Source organism: Lithobates pipiens, unplaced genomic scaffold, assembly GCF_037356315.1.
Source record: "Lithobates pipiens isolate NorthernLeopardFrog02 unplaced genomic scaffold, aLitPip1_a1.2 Scaffold_1, whole genome shotgun sequence".
NCBI lineage: Eukaryota > Metazoa > Chordata > Amphibia > Anura > Ranidae > Lithobates > Lithobates pipiens.
This window is the reverse complement of record NW_027507685.1, coordinates 51,929,148-51,948,099: the sequence shown is the minus strand read 5'-3', so window position 1 is coordinate 51,948,099 and position 18,952 is coordinate 51,929,148. Positions and strand designations below refer to the sequence as shown.

General features: G+C 41.7%; 1 protein-coding gene and 1 long non-coding RNA gene across 2 annotated transcripts in view; both read left to right on the top strand.

Annotated features, from left to right (window-relative positions):
• LOC143999107 (interleukin-13 receptor subunit alpha-1-like) overlaps positions 1-4,971 on the top strand; it is a 107,928-nt gene extending 102,957 nt beyond the window's left edge. The window contains exon 10 of the mRNA XM_077493981.1: positions 4,256-4,971. Coding sequence (XP_077350107.1) covers positions 4,256-4,360 — 105 coding nt within the window. The 3' untranslated portion in view covers positions 4,361-4,971. The remainder of the gene's footprint in view (positions 1-4,255) is intronic.
• An 8,497-nt stretch (positions 4,972-13,468) lies between these two features.
• Positions 13,469-16,888, top strand: LOC143998996 (uncharacterized). Its single transcript, XR_013277979.1, has 2 exons — positions 13,469-14,268; positions 14,666-16,888. It is a non-coding gene; the product is annotated as an uncharacterized LOC143998996 (long non-coding RNA).
• Positions 16,889-18,952: the final 2,064 nt, after the last annotated feature.

The following is an 18,952-nucleotide window of genomic DNA, read 5'->3' as shown; positions in this document are numbered from 1 at the left end:
AAGTTCTGCGGCATTTGTTCTCCCCTACCACCTTCTGATGCCTGAGGGCTGCACAGTAAGCAGGGTCCCACGTGGCCCTTGGGCTGCAGGTTGAGTATGAACCCAGTGTAAAAGTGTACAATAATGCAGGGCTTCTCCCCTCTACTCAAACCATCTCCTCACCAGCTCTGGAAGACCAAGCCAGTAATCTGCCTTACAAAATACAACACAGTGAGAGAAAGCAGCAGCACTTCAAATTTCCAAAGTAAAACTTATCTTGCTAACAGTCAGTTGATCAAGAGCAGTTAGAAGTGACAGTAAATGGTCAACAAGTCTGTGAAGCCTCTAGCCTGAAGCAGCAGTAAGGCCTGATTCACGTCAATGCATTTTTTGTGCTTTTTGCATTTTGCAGATTTGCACTACAGAATATGTTCCATAGGAAACTATTTTAAAAGGACTGTAGTGCAAATCTGCAAAAAGCCTTAATCCTCCAAAGTCAACTTCAAACAAATCATGCAAGGCATGTGCAGAACTCTAGCGCAAATAGCTCAATAGAAACAGCTGAATATAAATCAGCAACGATGTGTCTCACACTCACATGTAGTGCTGGTTGACGAGTCTTCTAATGCCGCGCACACACGATCGGAATTCTCGTCTGAAGAAGCTCTGATGGTTTTCCCAACGGAATTCCGACAGAATTGCACTCAAGGTGTCTTGCCTACACACGGTTACACCAAATTCCGATCGTTCAGAAGGCGATGACGTACAACACGTACGACGGGACTAGAAAAACGAAGTTCAATAGCCAGTAGCCAATATCTTCTGTCTCGTAGTTGAATCTGAGCATGCGTGATTTTTGGCATGTCAGAATTGCATACACACGATCGGAATTTCCGATAGACAGTTGTTCTGTCTAGGAACATGCTATCAATTTTTGGCTGGCGGAAATTCGGACAGCTAAATTCCGATTTATACACACGGTCGCATTTTCCGATGAAAACCTCTCATCTGTCTTTTTCTGGCCGGAATTCCGATCGTGTGTACGCGGCATAAAATTCTGACCAACAGTGTGTGTTCACTTAGACAATATACACACTGAAACACACTGATCAGGGAATGGCTCCCTCATGGTGGTCCCAGGTGTTACTCTTTTTTTATAGATGCCTATACGAGATGGTTAAACACATTGATTAGACATCTTGAAGACTCTACATGTGAGTGTGTGACACATTGCTGCTGATGATTCTTAGCTGTTTCTATTGAGCTGTTTCGGCTAGAGTTATGTGTGTGTTGCTTGATTAGTTTGCAGCTAACTCTTATCATACCTTCTTCTAGTAGATCCTGTACTTCAGGTTCTAGGTCTCTTCTCCCTGACGCCCCTATCCAGCCCTGATTGGGCCGCCAGCATCTTCTATTTTCAGTCAACTATGGCTGGTGGGAAGAACAGGTTACAGTGCTTGTTGATTGGCTAAGGATGGGTGGGAGGTGGAGCAATTGTCACTGCAGCCTGTTCAGTATATTTGCCTCATCGTAAGGACCTTCCTGCTACTCAGATGAGCAGTGCTATTGGATGCTCCACTTAGCAGATTTACAGTATTTTTTATGGACATTTTATGTGTATAACAGGCATTCATGAACAGCTGCAAAAATTACAGATGTTTACAAACTGTCTGTGAATTTGTAGGCAACCCTGTTTGACATCCAATTAGGTTGCAGCGTGTGTTGGTGAAACTCCTGTGGCCTTAGGCCCATGTCATGCTGATGAAGTGTCAAAATCACTTTCTGTAATGAATTTCACTACATCACTTCTGAAAAAATGTTGCAGAATCTCCGTCACTAGTAAGGGAGCAGTGAGTGAACAATACATCACTTTTTTCATTAGCTACAGATCAATGCCGTATGTAGGCAGGTGCAGTCTACTTTCTCCACTGCACGTGGCGCTATTATGCAGGAGCATTGCAGTTGGAGAGGAAGTCAAGAGGAACATGGTTCCTTTATGGTTTCCTGGGTCACTGGGGGAAGCGATCCAATTGGATGTTGCTGCCCCATGTGACTTTAGAAGCCATTTTGGGTCAGGCAGAACCTATTTAAGGCTCTGGCTCCTAGGCTTGGTGAGCATTTTGCAAGTGGGTAGAGTAGGACAGGTACCCCAACTCGTAGGGACAGAACTAGCAGCGGGATAAGGTTCCTGATGAGGAGGGAAAGCGTAGGGCTCGGAATTTATCTGGACATCTTCCAGTTTGGCCACGAGATAGCCAGGCCGCACTCTGCCCCTCCTAACAGGCACTGTCAAATCGTCTGAAACCTACTCTCTACACGCTGCTAGATCTGTGAGTGTTCCCTGTTGGATTGTCTTTCTTCTGGGTTTATTGTGAACTGCCTTTGCATTATTTCAATACAAGTTCTTTCATCGCACTTGGGCTGTGTGTGTTATTCCTGCCGCACCACACTACACCCCATCTACATGTAGACAAAAATAAATTGAGTTTTAGAAATGTTGTCATATGTTAGATGTTGCCACTGACAAAATTATTAGTGAATTAGAACTGAAGGCAAAACTGCATGCCGTACTTTTTCAGTGCAGTGGGCTGTGATGCAAACTACCGCAACACCATGCCACACCACTACATGAATGGAACTTGTCATTTTTCAATAAAGTTCTAAAAAAGAAAATAGTGCAATGCACCAGGATCAGTGCAACTTGCTGGTGTGGACAAGCCCTAAATTGGGGATACACCCCCCCCCACCCCCATGTGAGTAGTTGTAAAATTAAAGTGGAGCTCCACCTAAAAGGGGAAGCTCCACTTATCTGCCACCTCCCCCCTTCGCTGCCACATTTGGCACCTTTTGAAAGGGGGGGTACCTGTTTTTGACAGGTACCTGCTCCCACTTCCAGGTGATCTCGCCACTGTAAGATCACCCAGAAGTTCAGCCCCCTCCTCCTTCCCCCGCCCCTGGGCCATGCAGTAGGGAAGCGGCTGTGAAGCTACAAGGCTTCACAGCCACTTTCTCTTACAAGAAATGGTCACAAGCGCAGTTGAGAGCTGATGGAAACATTGGCTGGGGTGAAGGCACCAAGGGATCCCTGGACAGGTAAGTATCCTAATATTAAAAGCTACAGTATTTTAAGTTTTTTTGTTTTCTGAAGGAGCCTGTAGCTCCTCTTTAAAGCTCCAGAATGACTTTAGGATTCTGGTTGATATTATCTAGACATGAATAAGAATGATGTAAATTCTTATATTTATTACAAGAATGTTCTGTATTTTGTTTAATACCAACAAGCATATCCATATGATATACAATAGAAAATATTAATATGAAAAAATAGCATTTATTGCATATGCATTTAATGATAAAAGCTCAATTTTTAATCTAGGCACATCTAGGCACTAAAACTAGAATTTGCTCCTGTAAGCATGCTACCCATCAAGGCTGCGTGTGTGCATAACAGTGGAAACTAAGTGTTAAGATCTAAGTTGTATTATTCTGTGCATGTTTCCTGTCTGTCTTGGAAAGGCATTAACCACTTCCCACAGGAAGAACACTAATTGTTAAAACAATTTGTATGCTTCATTCTATATAGCTAAGATGCAACACATTATAAAAAATATCTGCTTGAAGGTTGGAAGCAAGTACGTAATTTAAAATGATCATTCTCAATAAAGGGGAAGCACGTTATAGCATGTTGATTACAAGACTAATACCAACGCTTGTTACATAAACTTAGCTGTGCAGAGATGCAGAATAAATTCGAGTGGACCTCCATTGCTTTGCTCTTTAATCCATCTAGCTCTTGCCAATAGATGGACCTCTGTAAAGAAATAAAGCAGAACAAACCAATCAGACTAATTTCCACTGTTGGATAAGACATTTAATGATAAGTGTGGAGCAAAAGGCTGGCAAAAAACAGGTGGTTGTCCCACCAAGAAATATGGATTGTAGAACATCTGCCTGTACTCAAAGTTGGCAGGGTGGAACAAGCTAACACTTCTAAACACTTCTGGAACTCTTCAGAACCTGTTGTGCAAAGATTTTCCAACAAAAAGCCTCTGTGTATGATAAGAAATGTTTTGAGAATTGGAAGCACTCCTGATTGCCAATCAGGAAGAGCCTACAAGACCAAGTCCTCAATCAGTAGTTTTTGGCCATAACTAAAGCTATTTAAACAAACACATAAACATGTTTAACTTACGGTATTAAAAACTTTTATGATCTGTTTCTATTACCAAACATTCAAGCATTTACAGTATTACCGTATATTTTGTTTGTCTTACAGCAGTGGCTAAAGAATGGCAGAACTGTATACAATGAGCCCAGGAAGGAAGAGATATGTCCTATTTCTATGTTGGAAACCCCTCTAACATCTCCGCCCGTGGAATAGCTCTACATTCTTCTAACCAAATGGAAAATGTGAAGACAATTTCTATTCTGGTCCTTAGGTTTACATCTCATGACAGCTGAAAGTTAAACACAAGCATTGTTGCGACTGATCACTGCCATGGTTTTTGGACTCTGGACTCAGGTGATGAGGAAAAGAACTCCACTTTGTGTATATATTCACCAAATAGAGCTAATGCTTCTGACCTCTCATCAACAGGCAGGGGGAGCTTTCCTATGTTAAGCACTATTTTCTATTTTCTCACCTGCTGTTGTGTCTTTGTTACATAAAGCTGATAAGGCAGCCAGTCTCAGTACTCGAGATCATACCTACTTACATACTATAAAATACTCAGGAAAAAAAAAATGGATTGGCCTGGCCACCACTGTTCATTTGCAGATGAATGCAATTAAAGGAAGGAGGAAGGTGTAGCGTTTGCTAAGAAGAATCACAGGACACTCTGTAGCTTTAGTAGCATACAGCCACCTTTTCTTTCTCAACCGGCTCATGGCTAGTATACTATACTGTCTTGTCTATTGTACATACTGTCTTGTCTATTGTACACACTGTATTGTCTATTGGTGACTTTGTATATAAAGCAAATGCATACTGCCTCCAGTAGCACATCCCTGCTATTCAGGATATTCAGATACCATATTGGGCTGACTGATGTTTTCCACTAGTTCAACTGTGATTAAACTTGAACTCCAAGAACATAAAGTAAAAAAAGTATTCATGCAGTAGGGCTTCCCCCAGTCACACCTCCATCCTCCTACTCTCCATGGAACTGATCCCCACAACTGCTTCTCTTTGACCCTCTTTCTTTCAGCTACACTTCAACATTATCATGTACAAGGTAGAAACAGCAGTCCTGCATTGTAAGTGAGGACACAGATGGCTTTTAATTAGTATGCTAGGCAAAAACAAGCATTTAACGTTTCCAGAGTTTTTAACTTTAATAGTCTTCTTTTTTTTTTTTGTTTCAATTGTTTTTAATATTAATGTTTTAAAAGAGTAAAAATAACAAAAGCACTGTGCAAAGCAGCAAACAATCCTCGCTAGCTCTGGATAGACAAAGGTACATATGTGGGGGAGACATAATCTCTGAAAATCTTGGCAAATCGGTGGGTATTCGCTAAGCTCACGAGTATTTGACCACCATTAGAAGTGGACCAGAATAACATATTTTGTGTTGCAACATGGGTATAAAACCGCAAAGCAATTGCAGTTACTAGGAAGGATTTTTTTCCATATGATCACCCCTTGGATTATAGTATGGGACAGCAAGACTCGAGATATCGAGGTCAAGACCATCTTGACTGGTAATCCCTGGAAGTCGGCCCATAATTAAGTAAAGCCCACATCTGACGACCACGGCTTGCATAATATTACTTGTTAGCAAGCATTAAAATGGTTCCACAAAGGGGCTCCAGACCCCCAAATATGAACATCAAGAGCTTAAATAAGAAGTATGAAGGAAAAGCTAAGAGGACATGGCCTAAGTAGAGGGAACAAGCAAAGAGAAAAGAAAGATGGGGGGGGGGGGGATGGGTCCATCCTGGGATCCAGCATCAACTTATTCGTACTATATGATTCAGTCGTTCAGAACCTGTAAGTAAACAAGCCAAGGGGGGCCATATTTTGTCAAAATTGGATTGTTTCTCTCGTAAGACACTTACTATCTTTTTCATTCAACATGATCCATGTAAGTTTTCGTTTTACTATTGCAATGTCTATGATGGGGCTTTTCCATGCTGTCGCTGTCGTGATTTTGGTTGCTAGAAGTATAAACTAGATCAAGGTCTGAGTATGTCGTGGAACATTTTCAACAGGCTTATTTAGTAGGGCGATGCAACTTTATTTGTTTTTTAATAATTTTACACCATTCATGCAGGCTACATATATCAGCAGAAGTTTACATTGTACAATGCTTTATCTGAGCAGATAGTAGAGAATTTAAAACAGATGCTGCAGATAAGTGCAGCACCTTCTGAAACTAACCACCACTGATCAGTTTTGCATGTTGTTTCTTAAAGCTTTTCTTAGAAATCTCAGAAATGTGGAGAAAAAATACATTTTACAATGGGAATTGTCTACTTTTTTGACAAACACCATTCAAAATTGAATGTGACCCTACAAAGAAAATGGTTATTACTTTATCTGCCCCATTGCTCACGCTGCCTGAATTTGCTGCATTAAAGATCTGTGCTTGTTGAAGAATATTCAGCATTCAGCACATCCTGTAATGTTGAATGCCAGCATCCCCTGCTGAACTCTGTGGTTCCCTCTACCAGCCGCTACATCATTACAAGACAAAGTAGTGATGTAGGGGGTGGAGGAAGGAACCACGAAGAACATTGAAGGGCCAGACATCCAAAAGAGAGCCAGAGATCTTTCAGCAAGGTTATTTTATCTTATAACTTATGCCCTGTACACACGACCGGTTTTCCCATCGGAATAAACGCTGAAGGTTTTTCCGACGGAGTTCCGCTGAAACTGTCTTGTGTACACACTATCACACCAAAGTCCGGCCGTCAAGAATGCGGTGACATACAACACATACGACAGGACTAGAAAAAGGAAGTTCAATAGCCAGTAGCCAATAACTTCCATCTCGTACTTGCTTCAGAGCATGCGTCGTTTTTTGGTCCGTCGGAACAGAATACAGATGAGCAGTTTTCCCGATAGGAATTGATTCTGTCGGAAATATTTAGAACATGTTCTATTTCTAGGTCCGTCAGAATTTTCGACGTAAAACGTCCGATGGGGCAAACACACAATCGGAATATACGATGAAAAGCTCCCGTCTGACTTTTTGTGTCGGACATTCCACTCGTGTGTACGCGGCATTAGGAATCGTTAACAGAGACATCAAGGCAGCTAGTCTTTTTAATAAAGAGATCAGTAATGGGAGTCCCTGTGTTCCTCACAGTAGTTGTGAACATGTGTCCAGACTATGGATATACAATTCTTTACCTATTATTAGCAAGCAGTAAATAACCTATAAATAACCTTAAATAACCTATAAAGCAAGCCCCCCATCAACTCATGTAGCTACAGACATTGTGGAGCAATTAATCTTCAAATTTCACAGCAGAAGCACCAACATTGTACAAGTCATTCTCTCAACAGCTTAGCTAAGGCTCGGTTCACACAGGAGGCAGCACGACGCGGCACGACTTGCAGCGCCGCGACCTGCCGAGACCTAAGCGGCGACTTGCAAAATGACTTCTGTATAGAAGTCAATGCAAGTCGCCCGAAGTCATGCCAAAAGTAGTACAGGAACCTTTTTTCTAAGTCGGAGCGACTTGAGTTACTCCTCTTAGAACGGTTCCGTAGTACAGAACGGGGGCGACTTGTCAGGTCGCGGCGCGGCAAGTCGTGCCGTGTCGTGCCACCTCCTGTGTAAACCGAGCCTAACCCTTCTCCACACTCCTGTTTACATTAGAGAGAAAAACCAAAACAGAAAACAGGCTGCTCAGTTATTGCTGGGAGGGAGAGCAGAGCTAGTGAGAGGAATGACATAGACAACTTCAGTGCTTCTAATGTGGATAATGACAGAACTCTGGACGGCCGCACTCCAATGCTAAAACGATGCTTTATTCAAATAATATTTAGGACACAGCAAATGACATCACAGCGAAATGTGCTAACAGCTGACATGTTTCGCATTAAGGCTAGTGCTTACTCATATTATCTGCATGCTGTGGCTCTCACCCAGATCCCTTCACCTGGAGCAATTATCTCTGCTCTCCCAGGACCTGCCTTTGAGCGGTGGTGTATATCTCTCTTGTGATTCTCTGGACTTTAACTTCAGTGCTTCTACTGTAAATTTGAATGAATTGCTCCACTGTGCCTGCTTCTACAGATGTCCTTGAGTTGCTGTTTAACTTGGTTACTGCTGAATAAGAATTTGCAAATGTTTTAATATTCATAGTATAGCTTAAGACTCACTTTAAACACAGCTTGGGAGTGATTATCCAGCTTTATAATGACTGTACAATTTTAAGTACTTTTAACCACAAAATGCAGATGCCGGCGATAGGTCACATTTCTGTTTTTTTGGTCTTTTGGTTAAAAGTTGATATAAAGTGGTTGAAACCTGGAAATTGCCATGTTAATGTTTAGAATTCGAGTGAAGGCTGCTGTATAATGTCACTTAACTTACTATTAAGTGTGATTGATGGAATGTGAAATAGCCAATTATGTTTCTATCTTTTTAGTTTTATGCCCTGTACACACGGTCGGACTTTCTGATGGAAAATGTGCGATCGGATCTTGTTGTCGGAAAATCCGATCGTGTGTGGGCTCCATCAGCCTTTTTCCGTCGGAATTTCTGACACACAAAATTTGAGAGCAGGATCTAAAATTTTCCGACAACAAAATCCGATTGTTTAAATTCCGATCGTGAGTAGACAATTCCGACGGACAAAGTGCCACGCATGCTCAGAATAAATTACGATATGAAAGCTATTGGCTACTGCCCTCTTTATAGTCCCATCGTACGTGTTCTATGTCACCACGTTCAGAACGATCGGATTTTCCGACAACTTTGTGCGACTGTGTGTATGCAAGACAAGTTTTGGATTTTGTCTTCGGAATGTCTGACTGTGTGTACAGGGCATTAACCTGCTCTAGATGAATACTAGCTGGGACCTATGGTTGCTTAAACCTTTACTTTATCATGTTTGCAATTATGTTTACAGGAGAAATATAATAAATCCAATATCTGATCGCAATTCTGTGCCATTCTCGCAAACTATACTAATTAAAGTGGTTGTAAAGGCTTACATTTTTGTTTACCTTAACGCATTAACGTAAAAACCCTTCCATGGTCAGAATTTCCCCCCAGCCCCTCCTAAATACTTACCTGAGTCCGATCCAGCACTGGTAGCGCTGCACTGTCTCCCTCCTCCCTGGACATGAAGGCAGCAGAGGGAGCGATTGGCTCTTGCTGCTGTCAGTCAAATCCTGTGAGGGAGCTGGTCTGAGCTAGGCTGTGTGTCCGTCAATAGACACACACAGCCCAGCTCGGGATTGAGTCCACATGTGTGCCACCATAGGAAGCGGCTTCTTGTGGAGGAGCCTAGAACGCTAGCAGGGGACCCTGAATAAGGAGGTTCAGGGCCTCTCTGTGCAAAACCATTGCAGTGGAGGTAAGTATAACATGTTTATTAATTTAAAAAAAAATCGCTCTAGCATATTCAGGCTTGCAGGCAGGGTTGAGATTGCTATTTAAAGCCAAATGATAAGCATTTCATTAAAATATAGCTATCAGGAAGCCTCTAAGGACTTTGTTCTATGTGTAGTTGTTTACATGTAATTGATTCAATGGATATTGAACTCTTACAACATGAACTGCTTGAATAGAAATGTACTTACTACTGTACCTAAATTTATTTATCCATTTAATCAAAGCTTACAGGATATAAAGAAATATGTTTTGTGTTAATGCATTTTTTTCTAAAGATAGGGCAGGTTCACACATACGTGCATGAAAAATACAGGTAAAAATGAATATGCACTCATCTGCTTTTACCCTGTTTCCCCTAAAATAAGACCTAGCATGAGTGTCGGTGATGGCTGCAATATAAGCCCTACCCCCAAATAAACCTCATCCTCTTTCCCCAAAAATAAGCCCTACCCTGAGAATAAGACATAGAAGGACTTTAACTAGGGCTTATTTGGGGGGTAGGGCTTATATTGCAGCCATCGTCGACAATCACGCTAGGTCTTATTTCAGGGGAAACAGGGTACATGTGTTTTATATGCATTTACCAGCGTTTTTATGCTTTTTTTACATAACGCATTTAGCTGCATTTTTTTTCTTGTGAGCTTTTTAGAATTCCAGGAAGCTGTCACTGCCCAGGCCAAACATCTGCCAGCCATCAATTTGTTTTCTTCTTTACTACCTGCTGTATTGGTTTACTGTGCATTTTTGATCAGTTCAACTGCTTTTATGTGCGGAGTGGTGTGGAAAAATGCAGTTGACAACTGTGTTAAAGTGTGAACTGAACACATAAAAACCATTGTTTTCCATGTTCCCTTGTGGAGAGCTGCAGTTTTCTTCACAAAAATGCAGCTCTTTTCAAAAGTGTGAACTTGCCTTAAAGCGGTAGTAAACCGCAGGTGGTTAAAGAAAAAAAAAAATCACTGCAAGGCAATAGCATAATGTTCTAGTATGCATCACCTACTAGCACATTATGAGAAAATTACCTCAGAATGAAGCCCTCCAGTGCAGTAATGTCCATGCTGAGACAGCTGATATCTTCCCCTGGTGTTCCTTTCTGGGTTTGGGGCCTCCGGCTAGATGAGTGGCCGGGGGTGCGATCGCTTTACTCACACACGCAGCTGGCATTTACGGCATGGGCTCTTCAGAGCGCATGCAGTGATATCATCGGCTGCATGCACTCTGAATATCCTCTAAACTTTGTAAGTTTAGGAGATATTCACAGTACTTACAGGTAAGCCTTATTATAGGCTTACCTGTAAGTACAAGTGGTGTAACAGAGTTTACTACCAGTTTAAAGGAATACATTTTCATTAAAGCTTTAGTTGGAACATCAAATCAGATTATAGCTTTTCTGAGCCAACGGATAAAATTTAGTAATTTAGTAAATCTGCCACATAGAATTTACTGATCTTTATGGTGTGCTGCACACTTGTCTTTGCTGACAAATACATTGACCAACACCGAAAAGCATTTTTCACACTCTAATGCCACATACACATGGTTGGATTTTCTGACGTGAAATGTTGGATGTGAGCTTGTTGGCTGAAAGTCTGACCGTGTGTGTATGCTCCAGCCAACATTTTTTGTCTGACTTTCCGCCAACAAATGTTGGCTAGCAGGTTCTCAAATTTTCCGCCAACAAAACTTTGTTGTCGGACTTTACAATCGTTGTGTACACAAGTCTGTCGCACAAAAGTTCACCTATGCTTGGAATCAAGTGCGAGCAGGAAGCGCTCGGTCTTGTAAAACTAGCATCTGTAATGGAGATACCACGTACGTCTTGTACGTCACTACATTTGTAATTGTTGGTCAACATTTGTGTGACCATGTGTATGCAAGACAAGTTGGAGCCAACATCCTTTGAACAAAAATCCATGGTTTTGTTGTCGGAAAGTCATGTGTCACGGGGCATAAAACATTCAATGCTTTTGGGAGTGTCAGGTGCCCATACTTTATACTGCAGTATGGTTCTATCCACTGGGCCTTGTGTCGCAATGATCACTCCCAAGAGTGTTGAAATGCTCCAAAAGAGGCTGTAACACTCAATTAGTAAAGACAGTGGACATGGGCTGCGGGAGAGTAAGTATAATACTACTTTTGCAGCAAACTTGTTTTAGGATTTAAGAGTTGTAATGGTAGGAGTATACATCATTTCTGTTGAGCAAAACGGAACAGAGAGAAGGATGCAGCCTGATGTAGTGATAGCTGTTGCCTTTCCTTGGAGATGTTAAATGCTCTTCTGATGTGATTATTGGACATAACTGTTCCCTCATCTTAGGTGAACGTTATTCTCCCATGTTCCTCCAGAAAGAAAAGTTATAATCCCTGATGGGAACGGTTTTGAGGCTAGTGGTACTCAAGCTGGACAAGTAAGACTGAAGCCCCATACACACACAATCGGACTTTGTACAAACTGTCCCTTGGATTTTTGTCCACAGGGCATTGGCCGTAAGTTTGTATTGCATACACACGATCCGACTTTTTAGGCAACAAACACGAACGTAGTGACATTTCAACTTACTGACGACACTTCAAAAGAGGACATTTAATTACTCCAGTGCCACCTTTGGTCAACTTCTGTATTGTTGTCTGATCTTTTGCATTGGTTCTGAGCATGCTTGTTTGTACTTTGTACAAAAGTCCGGTGGTTTTGTGTACACACGATTGGACTTTGTTCCATCGGACTTATGTTGTCAAAAAGTTTGTTGGTTTGCACAGCCAACAAAAGACAGATGAAAACTAAAAAAGTTTGTCCGATGGAGCATACACATGGTCAGATGTTGCTAACAGCTAATTTGCATATTTGTTGTCAAAAAGTCCGATCGTGTGTACGGGCCTTGAGAAAGAGACAATATCAGCACTGGAGAAGGTGTTCTCTGTCTGCGGGCGAGATAGAAAAAAAAAAAAAACGATGTCTAAAGCTTGAGTTTGGCAGCAGAAGTGTCCCATGTCTTTGCAAAGTAATGTGAGTCATGTGCTCTATGTAAGGTCTACAACCCCTGAGAGCTGTGATTTGAGAAAAAATATGCCCTACTTTGTGACTTACATTATGCCCTGCTATGTAAAATGTCACTGGCATACCCCTTTTATAAGTGACCATACTGTTAATAATCTTTACAGATTAGCCTATGAAAGGCATATTGGGACAGGCTTTATCTAGAACTTCATTGTAGCACCAAACCTACATATTCCTACCTCCTTACACCTGTTATGTTTTTAGTTGTAAAATGCAGTGTCAACCCACTTCGTTTTTATCATATTGTTTTGATTCATAGCTAAATATGCATGTTAAATGAAACTTGTAGTGGGAGAATATGGGTGGGGGCTACCATTGCTGATCTCACTGCCATTTGGCTGGCTGTCATACCAGTCCAGTGGATTTAATACTTCTAGGTCTCCGAGTCAAAGTTCTGGTTCAAGTGTGCAGATCGGGAGTTCTGATTTCACTCCCTGTATGCCTGCTCTGGGTTAGTGACTAGGAGAGTTTTTAAGTCTGAGAAATTCAGGCAACTAGCATTTTCAGAAGCAGGTCAGCAATGAAAATGACATATTTTCTTCAATACAGATTTTATCATGGAAGCATGAATTGATTTGATTTACTTTCTAGTAGCAACAGAATATACAGCAAAGGGGGGGGGGGGGGGGATTACAACCTGCTGTGACAAGAACTGCCACTGTTTGTATAGTGCAGCTATTTACCCTTAGGGCTTTCTTGAGGTATGTGTTGGATGGAATGCAGTTCCGCAAAATACCTGTGTTAGGACACTCAGAAAAACTTAAAGGGATTGTAAAGGTATTTTTTTTATTTAAAAAAAAATAACAAACATGTTATACTTACCTCCACTGTGCAGCTCGTTTTGCACAGAGTGGCCCCGAACCTGGTCTTCTGGGGTCCCTCGGCGGCTGACTCGGCTTCCTCCCGCAGGTACTTCTCATGTTCATGCAAGCTCCCTCGCATGGTGAGAAGCACCTGCGGGCACGCTCCTGTGATACAGCCGGCAGCTATAGCCGCTCGCTGTATCACACGGTCCCACCCCCGGCGCGCCGTGCCATTGGATGTGCTGCTTTCAATCCATCCACTCCAGCCAATCAGCGGCCAGGCTGAGTGGCGAAGAGGACATCGGGGAACGAGCGCGGGACTTTTTTGAGGGGTCAGGTAAGTAAAACAGGGGGGCTGGGGGCGCCGGCACTGTCAGATGTTTTTTCACCTTAATGCATAGAATGCATTAAGGTGAAAAAACATTTACCTTTACAACCCCTTTAAATTGGGTAAAAACTGCAATAGTCTACATTCTTGAAAAGTGCCCATGCTGAGTGGCTGACCAATGGTGTTCACACAATGCAGCATAATAGCCACTTGGCACATACCCTAAACCTAGTATAGATCACTGGAGTAATGGAGTCTACTTCAATCGTTTCCAGCTACCAGAGGCATCTGCAAAGGTATGGTATTTGCATAGTTACATTGGTCCAAGCTGGAACAATGTAACCATGTTTAAAATATCCATACCTGGAATTTATCTTTAAAGCAGATTCAACTGACAGCCAAAACTTTGTAAATTCTGGGATTTCCCCATAAATGTGTATTTTTTGGTTTGTGTGTCTCACTTTGCAAGACTGCGTCCAGCTTAAAGTGAAAATAAATTGTATTAATACATTTTGGCACTTGCAAACTAAGGCCTCTTTCACACTGACGTCCCGTTCAGGCCCGCCTGTCAGTTTTTTTAGGCGGACCTGAACGGGTGCTCCATAGAGCTCTATGGAGCGTAGGATGTCAGCGGTGACATGTCCGCTGACATCCGACCCGCTCCGATCCGAAAAAGTGTAACGGAGGAAAAAGCTATTTTTCCATCCGTCTGCGGATCGGATCGGGTGACGACGGGCACTGCGGTCCGTCGTCATCTGATCTCCCATAGGGGAGAGCGGCGCTGTGACAGGTCCGTCCCTGCGCAGTGTGCAGAGATGGAGCTGTCATCTCCCTGCTCAGCGGGGATCGGCGGAGTGATCCCCGCTGAGCAAACGGATATCCACGGGGCGGATCAGAACTGATCCGCCCCGTGTGAAAGGACCCTAAGTCTTTAGACCAGTGTTTCTCAACTCCAGTCCTCAAGGCGCCCCAACACATCATGTTTTCAGGATTTCCCTCAGATGAAACAGCTGTGGTAATTAGAAAAGCAGTGAAACTAATCAAATTAACTGTGCAAAATAAAGGAAAGCCTGAAAACATGACCTGTTGGGGCGCCTTGAGGACTGGAGTTGAGAAACACTGCTTTAGACATCAATGTGGGATTTTCTTGTATTGATCCTGTGTACTTCTATTGCTCCTGCACCTTATTTTAGCAATTGTTCTATTAGCCCATGAGAAAAAGCATTGATATGTGTTAACTTTAGGCGACTTTCACATGAACCATCCAATCGGGTCCAACTGTTCGATATTCAGGTGTACACGATTGGAAACTCCATTCTTTTCTATAGAGCGACAGGTGTAAATGGATGTTTACACTCCTCTACATGCAATCTGATCCGCTAAAAACAAACAGATGGGGATCCCCTCCTGTCCAGCAGATCAGATTGGATGATAGTCGGGTGTAAATGAAGAGGCGGTCCGTTTACATCTGACCACCCATAGAGGAGAGGAGATCCTGTCCTTATCAGCTCTGCATAAGCAGAGTGAACATGGATCTGCCATTTACCCGCTCAGCGGGTATCAGCAGACAGATCCCCTGCTATGCTGGCTAGCTCAGATGGATTCTGCCCCATGTATATGGCTTGAGTTTCATTTAGTACAGCTTACACATTCCTAAAATGGTGGTTATGTCTTCTTTGACTAGTGAAAAACCCACCCTCAGTCTACTCTAGAGGTGATTGTTGGGGGGAAAAAGGAGTCTGGAGTTGATTTTAACCACTTATGGACCTCCACATGGCAACCTACATCCTACATTTGAAGAGGAATATCTTTGTTCTGGCAGCAGCTAGCTGCCATAACCCCGGTATCCTCTTCTTCGGCCGACAGTTCGTTTTTTGTTTTTTTTTAATTATTGCATTTTAGTGTATGAGGTCTGATGTCTTTTTGACCCCAGATCTCATATTTAATAGGTCCTGTCTTGCTTTTTTTCTCTTACAATGGATGTTTTATTTGTAGGTAAAAAAATGCAAAGAGGAAGTGATTGATCCAATACACAAAAAAATTGAATGAATTAAGCAAATAAATGGTGAATAGATCCAGTCTGTTGCCAAAAACTCCTGAGCAATTTCTAGGACTTCTCATTCTGTGCTTTTATACTCATTGTCTATACAGATTAAGACACATGGGCTGAGAAGTTCAACTGTACAAAATGGACGTCATGATCTTAACATTAATAGTTCATCTGTAGTTCATCTTCCACTTGATGTCATATGGTATTTCTGCAGAAAAATTTGATTGGCATTCAGTTATTGGTCAACATACATTAAAAAGGGATGTGGCATTTGGTAATTAGCAAAAATGATGTAAACCGGGTGATGCTTTCAGTGAGTCCAAAAGCTGAATTTCAATTGGATATCATATAAATCACATTCTTATTTATATCTATTTGATCCCCTGCTGATTTTGTACATTTGCCCACTGACAAAGAAATGATCAATCTATCATTTAAATGGTAGGTTTATTTTAACAGTGAGAGACAGAAACAACAAAAAAATCCAGAAAACCGCACTCAAAAAAGCTATGAAGTGATTTGCATTTTAATGAGTGCAATAAGTATTTGACCCCTTCGCAGGGGGATCAAATACTTTTTTCCCCTCACTGTATATATAGTCTCGATACCAGTTTCATATAATCCTGTGCACATCAGAGTCAAAGGGGCAGATGCAGGTCTCTTGGTCAATTATTGCTTTGCAAATTACTGTCAGTCATTATTCCTGTGGGCAGAAACTAAGAGCAGAAAGATGACCTCCCTAATCTGTGTCTGCCCATTTGGTGTACAACCACAGCATGGGGTGGATTGGTGACCAAGCTGAATTTATTGTTCTTTCAAGGGGTATGGATACTTTTTGCAAGGCACTGTATGTATATAAATGTTGCCTGGAGTCAAACTTTAAACAGCACTTAAAATGTTTTTTCACATTTTTACTTTATTATTCCTTTGTAAATAAGTACTTTTTAAGGACAATGTGTATTACATTTGTTTTAAAATGATGCTCATTATAATTACACACACACACCATGGTGTAATTGTGGAAAATGTGAGATGTATATATGTTGTACTGTTTGAGCTTTTAACACAGAGTTTATGATAATAAAGTATCTATTTATCTCATCTGCAGTCATTGTAATACTATTGTAATACTATTCCTTAACCACTTCCCGACCAGCGCACGACGATGTACGTCGACAGAATGGCACGGGCAGGCATATTGGCGTATAGGTACATCCAATATTCAATGCCGCCCTGCCATCTGCCAGCGCTGGTCGGGACCCCCATGAGTCCGGTCGCGGGACCTGCGGACTCGATCGCTGCGGGCATCCCCGCGATCGTCTCACGGAGCGGCCGAATGGAGGAAATGCCGAGTAAACAGCATTTCTCCATTCTGCCTAGCAACTAGTGACGCTGATCTCTGCTCCATGTGATTGGAGCAGAAATCAGTGTTCACTAAATGAAAGCCCAACCCCCCCACAGTTAGTAACACACCCCTAGGAACACTTAACCCCTACACTGCCACCCACTGGTTAACCCTTTCACTGCCAGTGTCATTTACACAGGAATCACTGCATTTATATAGCAGTGATTACTGTATAAATGACAATGGTCCCAAAAATGTGTCAAAAATGTCCGATGGGTCCCCCACAATGTCGCAGTCACAATAAAAATCGCTGATCACCGCCATTACTAGTAAAAAAATAAATAATAAAAAATTATTAATAAAAATGCTATAAAACTATCCCTATCTTGTAAACGCTATAACTTTTGCGCAAACCAATCAATAATCGCTTATTGTTTTTTTTTTTACCAAAAATATGTAGAAGAATACGTATCGGTCTAAACTGAGGGAAAAAAAATGTTTTTTTAGATATTTTTGGGGATATTTATTATAACAAAAAGTAAAAAATTATGCGTCTTTTTCAAAATGGTCGCTCTATTTTTGTTTATAGCGCAAAAAATAAAAACCGCAGGGGTGATCAAATACCACCAAAAGAAAGCTCTATTTGTGGGAAAAAAAGGACGTCAATTTTGTTTGGGAGCCACGTCGCACGACCGCGCAATTGTCAGTTAAAGCGACGCAGTGCCGAATCGCAAAAAGTGGTCTGGTCTTTGACCAGCAAAGTGGTCCGGTCTGCAAGTGGTTTAATATAAATACATTTTGGACAATACTACATGTGCTTCATACTGAAGGGCATATAAGACACCCAACTCTCTGCAATGTACACTGGAAAATAAATGTGCATCATTGTTGTGTCAATACACCTTATTTTTGCCAGTTGGTTCAATCTAAGCAGCAAGGGTCAGATTTGCATTACTCAAGTTGTATCTGTTAATGTATTTTTTTATATATAACAGCAGCAAACCCTTATTGCTTATTGAATATATAGGGAATCCACATAACTAAATTCCCTCAAAGTAGCTGAAAAACCAATGTCCTTTTGATGTTCTACACACTATGGCCATCTTGGGTGGAAGACAATTGATCAAGGAACCCACGTTGGGAAGAGCTGCTCTAGTCAATGAAAAAATGCATTTGGTTTAACACCAGGTAGCAGAAGGAGAATTTCTAGAATAATAATTTAGCAATGGCAGTCTCTGTGGTTTTCTCAGAAACGTTTACAGTACTTTTAGAGAATAAAATGCTGGCCATCAAACCTCCCTCAAAATTAAACTGCTGCTTGATGTTTTCATATGTACCTTTAGTTACTACATCTACAGCTCACAGTACATTAAAGCGGAGTTCTGACCGAAATATGACTTTTAAGATAAAAATACCCCATAGAATACTCATGCAATGTAACAAAGATATGCTGCAACTATGCCCAGTTTTTTATCTGTGCAGCATCATTTTCTTACTTTGTGAATTTTCTGCACAGCGCAGCCATCTCCAGTGTGGGCATCTGAAGCCACAGTGTCCTTCTTCCTGGATTCTGTGCATGCTGGCTACCCAGCATGCACCTGCTGATCTCATACGTGTGCAATGCGGTGCACAGCCATGCCAAGCTGACCAAGATTTTCCATAGACGCCAATGTTAAATGTTACTTGAGCCATGCTATGCCAAGCTGTCCAAGAATTTTCATAGAAACCAATGTTAGATGTTACTAGAGCTGTGCGATGCCAAGCTAGCCAGGAATTTCCATAGACGCCACGGATAAATGTTACTGGAGCCGTGTGATGCC